General features: G+C 42.3%; 1 protein-coding gene across 1 annotated transcript in view; it reads right to left on the bottom strand.

Annotated features, from left to right (window-relative positions):
* OTUD7A (OTU deubiquitinase 7A) overlaps positions 1 to 12,980 on the bottom strand; it is a 376,751-nt gene that overhangs the window by 159,359 nt on the left and 204,412 nt on the right. The window contains 2 exon segments of the mRNA XM_040642665.1: positions 8,142 to 8,296; positions 10,426 to 10,521. Coding sequence (XP_040498599.1) covers positions 8,142 to 8,292 — 151 coding nt within the window. The 5' untranslated portion in view covers positions 8,293 to 8,296; positions 10,426 to 10,521.

Here is a 12,980-nt window from a genome sequence, read left to right as displayed (position 1 = left end):
TGATCCTGAACAGGATTTTTTTATTTTTGGCCATATTATTTTAAATACTTCTAGTATAATGGCAGCGCAGTCCCCAGTGGGAGCAGGACAGTAGGGAGAGCAGTGGGTGTTTTCATTACAGTATTTCTAGACTCACTAGCCAGAGCCCATCAGACCTTCTTCTCCTCTAACTACTGCTTAGGATTCATAGTCACCCACCCAGGGATGATCCCACTTAGCTTTCTTTTTTTTTTTTTTTTTTTTTAAAGATTTTATTTATTTATTCGACAGAGATAGAGACAGCCAGCTAGAGAGGGAACACAAGCAGGGGGAGCGGGAGAGGAAGAAGCAGGCTCACAGCGGAGGAGCGTGACGTGGGGCTCGATCCCATAACGCCGGGATCACGCCCTGAGCCGAAGGCAGACGCTTTAACCGCTGTGCCACCCAGGCGCCCCCCCACTTAGCTTTCTAATCATGCAAACCTGAAAAAGTTACAGCAGTGGATTCTTCCGGTAAATTGGATGGCATGTGTTCAGGATTGGGCTTCAGATCTAGCTTGGCTGAAGAGAAAGAATGCTCCGGTTACACACACCTGGGATATCCAGCCTTGGAATATTTTTCTCATTTTAATTAAAAGAGTGATTATTCTAGAGTCTACCTCAGTTTCTTGCGTGTTTAAGTCCTGCGTCGGTGATGGCAATTGGCCAGTCTCCAGGCAGAGTCCCCTTTGGCTTCTCTGACCTCTGCCCTACCACTTCCACTTTCATCTTGTCCACTCTGTTGAATGTTCCACAGGCAACCATGTGGGTTTGTTGTGGGCAGATCCCATGAGCAGCTGGTGGGCTAATGTGAGGAATTTTACTAAACACATTCCTCTCTCAGTTGCCTCCATTCCCTCCCTCATTTCTTGGGTGTACTCTTTGGGGCATTGTTATGATTATCTAAGTCAGCAGCTGCTGTCCCCAGTTGTGGAAAAGTTTTCATAGGCCAGATGTAAATGTTAATGGACTAGTCTGTCAATATGACTGCCAAGTGATTGGGAGTTACCGCTCTGTGTGAGCTGGACCAAGAAAGGGTGCCGTATGCAAAATCCCAAACCATGTGTGCTGCAACTCTAAGGGGCCCAGGATTGCAAAAGAGGGTTATGTTTTCCCATAACAACTCTCAGTACTTTAGTCCTCAAATTATCAACTCAACTGGCAAATATACATGCATCTTAAAATATGTGGACAACTTCCATATATATGTTTTGGAAAATACAATTTAACTAAGTTGCCATTATTTTCCTTAACTTTGCAAATTCCACAAGGATTCTGAAGGATTTATACTAGGGACATGTGAGACGTTAATTTCCAGTTAGTATTCTTCCTAAATGCAACTTGGCTGTTTATTTGAGGATTTTTTTTCTGTGGGTTGCAACAAAAGTAAGGCCTGGGTACACTGAAAGAATACCTTGGTAGAGCTGCAAGGCCTAAGATTCATGGTTATTATAAAAGCATGAGAGTTGCTTCGTCTTTAAGGAGGGGAACGGACACTTTATAAACAACTCATGTGTTTGGTCTACCATTCAAAAATCTTTTTAACTTTTTTTTTTTTTTAAGATTTTATTTATCTATTTGACAGAGATAGAGACAAGCAGCGAGAGAGGGAACACAAGCAGGGGGAGTGGGAGAGGAAGAAGCAGGCCCATAGTGGAGGAGTCTGATGTGGGGCTCGATCCCATAACGCCGGGATCACGCCCTGAGCCGAAGGCAGACACTTAATGACTGCGCCACCCAGGTGCCCCACTGCGCCACCCAGGCGCCCCCTAACTAATTTTTAATATATTTAAAGTGGCCAGATAGTGTTTGGCATCTGATTGTTAGCTATTCTATTTATTGAATAGTTTTGTGGTCTATTGAAGTAATATTTTATTTGAAAAGTTAATAAGCCACATCATAAAATGGGTTACTAAAACATCCCTTTGGTGATCAGTTAAAATTCTTCTGAGTGCATACAGCAACACAAAGTGCTGTTATACTCTAGAAGACAGTGGGCATGAAGATAAATTGTAGAAATTTTTGCAGAAAGAACCTGGCATTGAGTGACACAATTGGGTTCAAGTGCTGGTTCTGCTATGTTTTGAATGTACAACTTTAGGGAATTTTCTTGGCTTCAGCTTTCTTGCCTATAAAATGGGAAATCTAACGTTTTTCTAATTCACTGTGTGAATTAAATGAGACATCACATTTAAAGAGCTAGCGTCTGGCATATAACAATGCAACAAAGTGCTAACTACTATAGTCAGTGTTATTGTCTTTGATTTTAAGAACTTCTACTTTAATGAGAAGATAAGTATGTGATTAATTATAAAATAAGACAAAATCAAATCTATATGTGACAGTAGAAATCTACAAAGGTTTGAGGAATGGCAAGGAATGACCAATTAATTTCGACCCTTGCTGGAAACTTCTTTCTCTAGACAGCTACATCGTTACTCTCTCATGCCTCAAATCTGTGCTCAGATACCATTTTTATTAATGAGTCTTTCTCTGACAACCCTAATTAAACATCACACCCACATTTACATCCCCTTCCTCCTCCCTTTGATATAGTTTTCTCCATAGCACTAACCACTAAAATACTATAGAATTTATTTATGCTATTTACTGTCTGTCTCCATGAGGATGAGGATTTTTGTCTGGTTGTTTATTGCTGTATGGCCAGCAGGCAGATCATCCCACTGAGGGACTGACATGTACTGGGTGTTAGAGGGACACAATGGGTTTTGCTCACACAGGGAGCTGTCGTGGTGCTCATACACTGATCTGGAAAAAGAGTAGAATCTCAAGAGTGAGACAGAATGTGTGTAGAGGGAGGGCAGCACAGGAACTGAGCTTAAGCTGAAGCACAGGGGCGGATGGTGTGTCTGGAGGAAAGGGTGGTGAAGAATTGCACCAGATGAGGTGGAAGGGATGGAATAGGGCACAGGCTGAAAGGAACTGAGTGCCATGTAGAGAAGTTTATTCTATAGGTAACAAGGGATATCAAAGTATTTGGGGAAACAGAATCATTCAACCTGAACTTACTTCAGAAGGACCACTTTGCCAATATAGGCAAATGTGAAGGAAGCAGATAGCCAGGTGATGCACTCTTTCACCGGAGGCACATCAGTGTGTATTTCTTCTGCCCTCTGTCCTACTCTGCTGTTCCTGTCCTGTCTTTTTTTTTTTGCCAGGGTCTTTATCAACCTATGTTATTTTTTTCTTCTCATTGGCTGTCCTCTGCTGTATTTTTTTTTTAAGATTTTTTATTTATTTATGTGACAGAGAGACAGCCAGCGAGAGGCAACACAGCAGCGGAGTGGGAGAGGAAGAAGCAGGCTCCCAGCGGAGGAGCCGATGTGGGACTCGATCCCGGAATGCCGGAATCACGCCCTGAGCCGACGTCAGACGCTTTAACGACTGCGCTACCCAGGCGTCCCCTCTGCTGTATTTTGATTCTCATCACTATGTGTCTGTTTTTTTGGGGGGGGGTTGTTTATTTTTTTGCATGCTGAGTAAATTTGGATTATATCCTAGATATTTTGGAGATTATGTTCTGAGACTGTGGTTGTTGTTTAAACTTATGGCACAAGTTATTTTTGTTTTAGAAGGCAATTGCCCCAGTTGGATTCAGACCAGAAGATCCAGGTTCCCCAAGACTTCTGTGCGTTGTGGTTCCAAGGTAACTCTATTTGGATCTATTTCATATGTGTACCACCTAGCGGCCAGTCTGGGACCTGGGCAGTAGTCTGTCACATATTTCACACACCAGACATTTCAACAGCAATACTGAAATAAAATGGATGTTGGAATTATCAGACAAAGGCTTCAGAGAAGTTATTATAAATATTTTACAACAGAAGAGGATACTCTTGAAAAATAGAGAGTCTCAGCAAAGAAACAGAAAAAATAAAGAAGAATCAAGTAGAAATGTTAGAAATAAAAAAATTCAACAACCAAAATAAAAAACTCACTGGACGGGTTCAGTAAAGAATAGAGCTGACAGAGGAAATAGTAAATTTAAAAATAGATCAACAGAAATGATCTAATTAGAACAATAGATGAAAAAGCTTGAGAAAGTGGACAAAACTGTAATTTTGATGGGGCACCTGGGTAGCACAGTTGGTTAAGTGTCCAACTTCTGGTTTTAGCTCAGGTGGTAATCTTAGGGTCATGAGATTGAGCCCCAAGTTGGGCTCTGTGCTCTGCGCGGTGTGCTTTTCTCTCTCCCTCTGCCCCTCCCTTTCCTCTCTCTCTAAAATAAATAACTATTTTTTTTAAAGAAAGAACTGTAGTGATCTGAGGACAATAATAAATTCTAAGACTCATAACATCTGAGTTCCAGAAGGAGTTTCCACGTGGAGTGGAAAAATCTTGAAATAATGGCTGACAGCCTGGCTTATTATTGGAAGACAATCTATATAATCTGTTTTACTAGCAGTTTAAAGAAGGAGAAAAAACCCCACTTGATCATACCAATTGACATGAAAAATGCACAACTATTCATGATAAAACTCTCAGCAAAATAGGAACAGAAAAGACTTTCCTCCATCTAATGAAGAACATCTAAAAAACCTACAGCTATTCTACATAATGGTGAAAGGCTCATGGGGGACTGCTTCCACCCTAAGAACAAAGCATGGATGATCTCTTTCAGCACTACCATTCAGCCTCTTCCTGGAAGTCCGCGCCAGTGCAATAAGTCAAGAAAAAGAAATACAAGGCATGCACATTGGAAAGGAAGAAATACAAATATCTCTACTCAGAGACAACAGGACTGTCTGTAGAAAATCCAAAGGAATACACACACGCACACACACGCATGCATGCATGTGCACACATACATGAGGGTGTACACGTACATGTATACCTTAGGACAAATAACTGAGTTTAGCAAGATTATAGGCTACAATGGCAACACACAAAAAATCAATTATATTTCTTGATACTAACAATGAACAATTAGAAACTGAAATTTAAATAAATGATACCATTTACAATAGCTCAAAAAACCCCTATATATAAATCTAACAAACATGTATAGGACCTATAGGCTAAAACTACAAAATACTGAGGAAAGAATTCAAAGACGTCCTACGTAAGTGAAAAGTGCGGTTATACTGACTTCATGGACTGTAAGGCAAAGCATAGGATTGATTTACAGATTTAACATAATTCCAATCAAAATTCCAGTAGGAAATTTTATAGAGAGACATAAGCTGATCCTCAAATTTATATGGAAAAACAAAGGAAAGAGAATAGTTGAAACACTTTTGAAAAAGAAAAATATGGTTAGAAGAATCATGCTGACTTTGACTCACTACAAAGCTATACTAATCAAGATGGGGAAGTATTGGCAGAGGAACAGATGTACTGATCAATGGAACAGACGTACTGATCAATGGAACAGAATCAGCATCAAGAAGTAGCTACCTACAGATACGTTTAGCTGGCTTTTGACAAATGCGCAAAGGCAATTCAATGAGGAAGGATAATCTTTTCAACAAACGGCATTGAAACAATTTGGTTCCCATATGTATACAAATGAATCCTGGCCTAGATGTTCTACAAAAATCCCCTCAAAATGAGTCAGAGATCCAAAAAAACTTTTAAGAGACCACCTGGGAGAAAATCTTCACAACCTAGGGTCATGCAAAGGCTCTTAAACAAGTCACCCAAAATATGATCCATGCAAAAAAAAAAAAATGGTAAATTGGATTTTGAGATTAAAAACTTTTGCTCTGCAAAGGGCACTGGCAAGAAGATAAGAAGTCAAGACATAGACTGGAAGAGAGTATTTGCAGATCCCATTTCTGACAAATGATTTATCCTCAGAATATAAAAAAGAAATCTCAAAATTCTACTATAAGAAATCAAATAACTCCATTTAGAAGTAGGCAAGAGAACTGAATGAACATTTCACCAAAGAGCAAATACAGATGGAGAATAATAACAAAACATTTAGCATCACTGGTCAGTGGGGAGATGAAAACCAAAGTGACGGAGAAATACCATTCCACACCTAGGAGAATGGAGAAAATAATAAAAAGGAAAAGAAATACTAAGCGCTAATGGGGATGTGGAGCAGCGGGAATTCTCCTACATTGCTGGTGGAAATGCAAAACAGTTCTGCACTCTGCAAGACAGTTTGGCAGGTTCTTGTAAAGTGAAACATAACAGCTACCATATAAACCAGCAAATCCTACTCCTGTGCATGCACCGTGGAAAAATTTAAACAATGTTCACAGAAACCCTGGTTATCAAATAAACATTTGAGAGCAGCTCTAGTCATAACTGCCCCAAATTGGAAGCAACTGAAATGCCCTTGCACAGGTCACTGGATAAACACGCTGTGGTCCATCTCTAGGATGGGTGGCACTTAGCAATAAAAAGGAACAAACTGGTGACATGTACGACTTGGATGCATCTCAAAATAATGATGCTGAGTGAACAGAAGCCAGTTTCAAAGGTTAGGTTCTTCATGACTCCATTTATATGGCTTTCTTGAAAGAGACAGAGCGAATGTGACAGGAGACAGAGCAGCGGCTGCTGGGGGCAGGGTGGGAGAGGGCATGACAATCAAACAGAGCAGGGGGGCATATGGGGGGTGGGGGGACAAGGTGGTTCTGTCTGAGATTGGTAGTAATAACATAAATCTATGCATCATTCTTAAAACTATACCCCAAAGGTGAGTTTTTGGTATTTTCATTTAAAAAATAAAATTAAGGAAGAAAAGGGCTGACAACTCTTGTTTCCTACTTAAGGCTGTCTAGATATTCAGAGCAACGTCAGTGCCAGTTACAAAGACTGCAGTGACATACGGATCTCCGTCGCCTGCTTTTGGAACCTCTGCTACCAGCGGGTCACTCCACCAAGCATTTGACATCACAGCTTCTAATGTGCGCAACTGCCCTGGAAAGCGGGTTAGGCTCAACAGAGAGGAAAAACTGAGATTAAGGGAAGAAAATAATCTGCTCTCTGTGGCAGAGCCAGTAAGTGGCTGGGTCTGGATTTGACCCCAGCTCTCCTGCCAGCCTCACTCTGCACCTGCCTCTCTGCACAGCTGATCACTTCTGGGAGGAAAAGCAGTGGGACTGTCAGGGAGGGGATCAACAATCCGGGGGGGGGGGTGAGAACCACACTTTGATTTATGTGCATCACAAACATTCGCTACACATTTTTATTCTAAACCCTGCATTTGTTTGAAATTCTGGGAGCTTCTGGAAAAGTTAAAAATGACACTGTTCCTACTGCCCTATTGGCATTTTCTCAGAGCCCTTGAAGAGGTGATTCTTCATTTTCAATGGGATTTAAGTAGTTACCTCCATCATTCATACAAATGTGTAGTAATCCATATTGTTTCCTGTGATTTAAGGGATAATTGTGTCTTATAATACTTAACCAAGTATTAGCTAATTCCATAAACAGCAATTTGAAGCCAAGAGAAATCATTTAAAAATTCTCTCACACATTTGTTTGTTCTGAGAAGTTATAATAGGCTCTTGCCACCTCTTATCTCTACCCCACCACACACACGCACACAAAAAGATTTTAAAAATACACAAAGTAAATCCATTTTAGAGCCTGAGACAGAAATTGTACACTTTCCATGTAACAAATGATATCTACACTTAAGGTTTAAGGAGGACTTCGGCCTTCCTACATATGAATTATTACCATCTATTTACTAGCTAGTACGTGGTTTTTCTTCACCAAAAACTTTGGCCCTAACTTTGTCTCAGCCACAACAGAGATAAGAAATGTTCACATCTCCAACAAATTGTTCTCTTCAATGTTCTATTATTTCTGCTCTGTTACATATTTCTTTTAAAAAAGTAATTTCTGATAAATTTTGACTCACCAACTTTAAGCTTTAGTGCAAATCAAAGCTGAGCTAATAATGCCTTCTTCACTTTTACTGTAGGGAGAGATGAGTAATCAATTCCATACTCAAAATAAAGCCAAGAATAACACAAATTATTTCATCATCAACACCTTTTTCTTTTTCTTTCTTTCTTTTTTTAAAACTCTTAAAGAGCCCAGTACCACCACTGTCAGGTAACAAAAATCCTGTTTTTTTCCACTGGTTGGAAGTGTCATGCCCAGGAGAGTGGTGTGGGGATGACAAGGCCAGCTTACCTTCCAGCAGGTCTCTGGCCAGACCAGGTTCTGCCCCCGTGGACCGAACAAAGTCTGACAGGACTGCGTCCATATCAAGAGTCATAGGATCATGTAGAAGGGCTGCCCAACACTCAGCCGAGGTGGGGTTTGGAAGCAGGCTAGAAACCATCCATCTGCAAGAAAGAAGAGAGAAGCCACAGTGCCGTTAGCGGGGAGGTAAGTGGCAAAAGTGCATGCAAGTGAGCAGACACGCAGAGAATGGAGAGCCGAAACCATTTCTGCCCGTGTGGGACAACTGCCCCATTCTTCAGGTAAGATGCTGAATTAAAAATCAAACCCAAGTATCATCCCTCTGGGCATGCCATGTGAGACCAGGGGGCATTACCAACTCCAGCACTTCCGGCCTTACATTTTGTCAATTGCAATGGCAGTTGACTCAAAAGAACAGAGACCAGCAATCGCAGTACTAGGTATTTGTCCAAAGGGTACACAGTGATTCAAAGGGGCATCTGTACCCCAATGTGTATAACAACAATGTCCACAATACCCAAAACATGGAAAGAGCCCAGATGTGCCTTGACAGATGAATGGATAAAGAATGTGGTATATATATATCACATACATATATAATATATGTATGTATATATAGATGTGTATGTATATGTAATATGTGTATACAATGGAATATTACTCGGCCATCAAAAAGAATGAAACCTTGCTGTTTGCAACGACGTGGATGGAACTAGAGGGTATTATGCTAAGTGAAATAAGTCAGAGAAAGACAAATACCATGTGATTTCACTCATATATGGAATTTAAGAAACAAAACAGATGAACACAGGAGAAGGGAAGGAAAAATAAAATAAGATGAAATCAGAGAGGGAGACAAACCATAAGAGACTCGTAACTCTAGGAAACAAACTGAGGGTTGCTGGAGGGAAGGTGGGTGGGGGATGGGGTAATTGGGTGATGGGCATTAAGGAGGGCGTGTGATATAATGAGTTATGCAACTGATGAATCACTGGATCCTACCTCTGAAACTAATAATATAGTATATGTTAATTAAATTAAATTTAAATAAAAAATTTTAAAAAAGAAGATAGATTAGATTGTTTTAAAAAAATCAAATACTTATGTACAAATTTGGAGTTACTACATTTCCAATCTTCTTCCAAGTTAACCAAGCATACAACACTTACACAAGGTAATTGTGTTGCACACTACATCCCAATTATGGCTTTATCAGTGAGCCAACCCACTCCCTCGGCTCTCACTCCCCAACTTGGCTTCAGGAAAGAGTCTACGCAATCCAGAGTCGACTGAAACACCAAACCTGCTGAAATGACTGCTAAGCTATCTGTCATCTCTCCAACAACCGTTGTAGTCACAGTAACAATCCAATAAAATTCATAAAGATGCAAGATTTCCTAGGTGGAACAGTCCCAGTTAGAATGATACAAGAGGCATCCTGCAGCTTGACCACAGAAAGCACCAGCCAACTTTGCTGAAGGAAAGCAACCAGCACCTGGCCTGTGAGGCTCACACTGGGGAACAAGTGCTGGATCACTGGCAGATACCTGGTCATGGCTAATAAAGTGGAAGTGCGTCCCTGGGTTTGCATACATAAGGGGTGGGCAAAGGATGGCTGTGGGCCAAGCGGGATCTACCATCTGTTTTTGTAAATAAAGTGGTACTAGAACAGTCACATCCATTCATTCACATGTTGTCTCTGGTTGCTTTTGCGCATGGCTGAGCTGAGGAGTTAAAACAGAGACCGCAAAGCCCACTGAACTAAAAACATGTACTAGCTGGACCATTATGGAAAGTTTGCTGAGCCCACTGTAGATTTTATACTGATTATAAAAGCCCATGGGAAATGTTATACTGGTATAAAGTAAGCATCTAATTAGGTATGTAATTAATTTTATCTGCTGTGGGGTGGGTTTAAGTCCCATGCTAATAACGAGTGTCCTTGTTCCTTCTTCCCAGATAACCACTTGGATGCTCTGCTCTGGGGGCCAGATTCTCTAACGACTGTTGCTACTTCAGAGACAGGCACGCTGGCCTAATCTGACCTGTCACTCTGACGAGCTGTGACATACTGTCTAACCTCTCCAAGCCCCTCTGTGCATTTGTAAGACTGATGGAAATAAGCTTATCTAAGGTTCCAGACCATGAGGATGGGGGAATAAGGCAGGGAGGTGTGTGACCTCAGAGAAGTTCACTGTTTGTACACCATCTTGCAGGTGGCTTGGGTGGAATTTTTGGTTGGTGTTGCTAGAAAGTAAGAAAATTATTTGACCTGATGTATATGGTACCAATTAGGAAATTGCCTTCTTCCTTCCCTCCGTGGACCAGAGCCTCGACGGGGAGGGTTCTTCTTTTGTCGCTCTTCCACCTGGGGGACAAATCAGAGAACAAGAGCATGTTATTCTCCTTATTTGCAGGTAGAAGCTGAAGGCTTTGCTTCTTGTCACATGAGGCTGCATCTGAGGCCACCTGTTTGTGGTGTGCCGCTGTTCTCCTGGGCCCTACAAGCACCTGCTGACTGGCCAATCATCAGTTCCCACATCTAGGGGGCTTCTGCAAGGGATGGGGTGTCTCAGCTTTCCTTATTTTTGCAAGTATCTATATTTCAGTGAGTATCTTGTTCACAATACAGAGCTGTTTTATTTACTTTTTAAAAATATATTTATTTATTTATTTGAGAGAGAGAGAGAAAGAAAGCATAAGAGCACGGGGGCTAGGGACAGAGGGAGAGAGAGAATCTCAAGCAGACTCCCCGCTGATCATGGAGCCCAATGCAGGGCTCGATTTCCCGACTCTGAGATCATGACCTGAGCTGAAATCAAGAGTCAGACAGACACTTAATTGACTGAGCCACCCAGGTGCCCCTATAGAACTGTTTTAAACCTTACTACTAACACCATATTAATACATTGAAACTTAGCTGTCTTTTTTAAATTGTGAAAACATACCCATCACATGAAATTTACTATTTTAACCTTTTTGAAGTGTACAGGTCAGTGGCATTAACGTTCACACTGTTGTGCAAACATCCCCACCATTACCTCCAGAATTTTTCATCTTCCCCAACTGAAACTCTGTCCCCATTAAACACTCACGTCCATTTCCCCCAACCCCAGCACCTGGCCACCACCATCCTACTTTGTTTCTGAATTTGACCATTCTAGGTATGCTGTATAAGCAAATCATATGGTATTTGTCCTTTCGTGACTGGTTCATTTTGCTCAAGCATAATGGCTCCAAGGTTCATCTCTGCTGTAGCAGGTATCAGAACGTCTTTCCTTTTTAAGGCTTGTCTTGGTCCACCTGTGCGGTTGTAACACAATACCACAGGCTGGGCAGCTTAAACCACAGACGTTGATGTCTCACTGTCTGGATGCTGAGAAGTCCGAGATCAAGGTGTCGGCAGAGCTGGTGTCTGGTAAGGGCCCACTTTCTGGCTTGTAGATGGCCACCTTGTTGCCGTGTCCTCACATGACTGAGAGAATGAGCTCCAGTCTCTTTTTCCTTCTCATAAGGACACTAATCTGATCATGGGAGCTCCATCCTCATGACCTCATCTAGATCTAATCACCTCCTGAAGGCCCCCACCTCCTAATATACCACATTGAGGGTTAGGGTCTCAACATATGAATTTCGCGGGGACACACGCTACAGTCCCTAACAAGGCTGAGTAATATTGCACTGCATGGCTAGACCACATTTTGTTTATCCCTTCATCTGTACCTGGATGCTTGTGCTGTTTCCACCTTTTAGTTATTGGGAGTAACTCAGGCTAAATCACTTTTCCACGTAGGTCACCATGCTGTGACCACGACAAGCTTTCACCAGTGTTATGCTCACACCTCCTCCTCTGTACCTTGTCCTCCATGCAGAGAGCAAAGAATGTGTTTAAAATACATTTTTTGCCACATTCAAATATAAGCAGTTGCATGGCAAGAAGTTAGTCTGCCTATTCCCTTGAAGACTTCTTTTTTAAACCTAAGTCACTCACTTCTGTCTTCTACTCTGTTATTTCTACATGCATATGCGTCTGCCGCTCTGGGGGTGGAGTGTCTCCATATGGTCTATGCAGCAGGTAGAGTGCACACCTGAGGGGCAGCATTACTCCCCTGAGGCCTCAAGAGACAGGTCTCAACAGGCCTCACGGGGGATGACCAGCAGCCGGCTATCTTCCTGGGGCCACCTCTGTGCCTCCAGGGAGGGCCACAGCCTTGGCTCTAGTCACACACCACCAGGACAGGGGTGACTGTCTGAGAATTAGAAGAGTCACTACACAATCCTAAATACCAAATTCCTGGCTAGGCATTTTCCTAAAAACCATTTTGTTGAACATCCTCTGTAGTGAATAGGTATTTTTATTATTCCTCTTTTCGTGTGAGGTGATGGAGATTTGGAGAAGCGAAGAGCTCTGGGGGGCACTGCTGGGATGTGCCTGGTCTCCCCATGCAGTCCTCTTCCTCTTGCTCCAAGAGTGGTCCATGACTCTTCACCTTCGCTCCAGGCAGCAAGGCTGGGCTGACCATGAGCTTGAGAGCACAGAGGCCCTTCTCAAGCCAATCCCTGTGTCCCACAGCAGCCTGGCCTGGCCTGCTTCTCCTACAGCCCCTGGTTCCCTTCCTCCCAGGCCCTGGAATCTCTGAAGTCACACTCCTGGGAGAGCTTCCTGCACACTCCCAAGTGTGTTTTCTCGGCTGGCTCTTACTGAGAATGTTCCTCTTGTGGCTCCCATCACAGTTCTGCCTCCCTGTGACAAGGCTGTGTGCCTGGCCCCTGTCCAACCCCCGGACATGCTCTGTCTCATTGGTGTCCTCTTAATTCTTGTGACAG

The sequence above is a fragment of the Ursus maritimus genome, unplaced genomic scaffold, assembly GCF_017311325.1.
Source record: "Ursus maritimus isolate PB19 unplaced genomic scaffold, ASM1731132v1 scaffold_27, whole genome shotgun sequence".
Taxonomy (NCBI): Eukaryota; Metazoa; Chordata; class Mammalia; order Carnivora; family Ursidae; genus Ursus; species Ursus maritimus.
The sequence above is the reverse complement of the archived record's forward strand: the minus strand, read 5'-3'. Positions and strand labels throughout refer to the sequence as shown.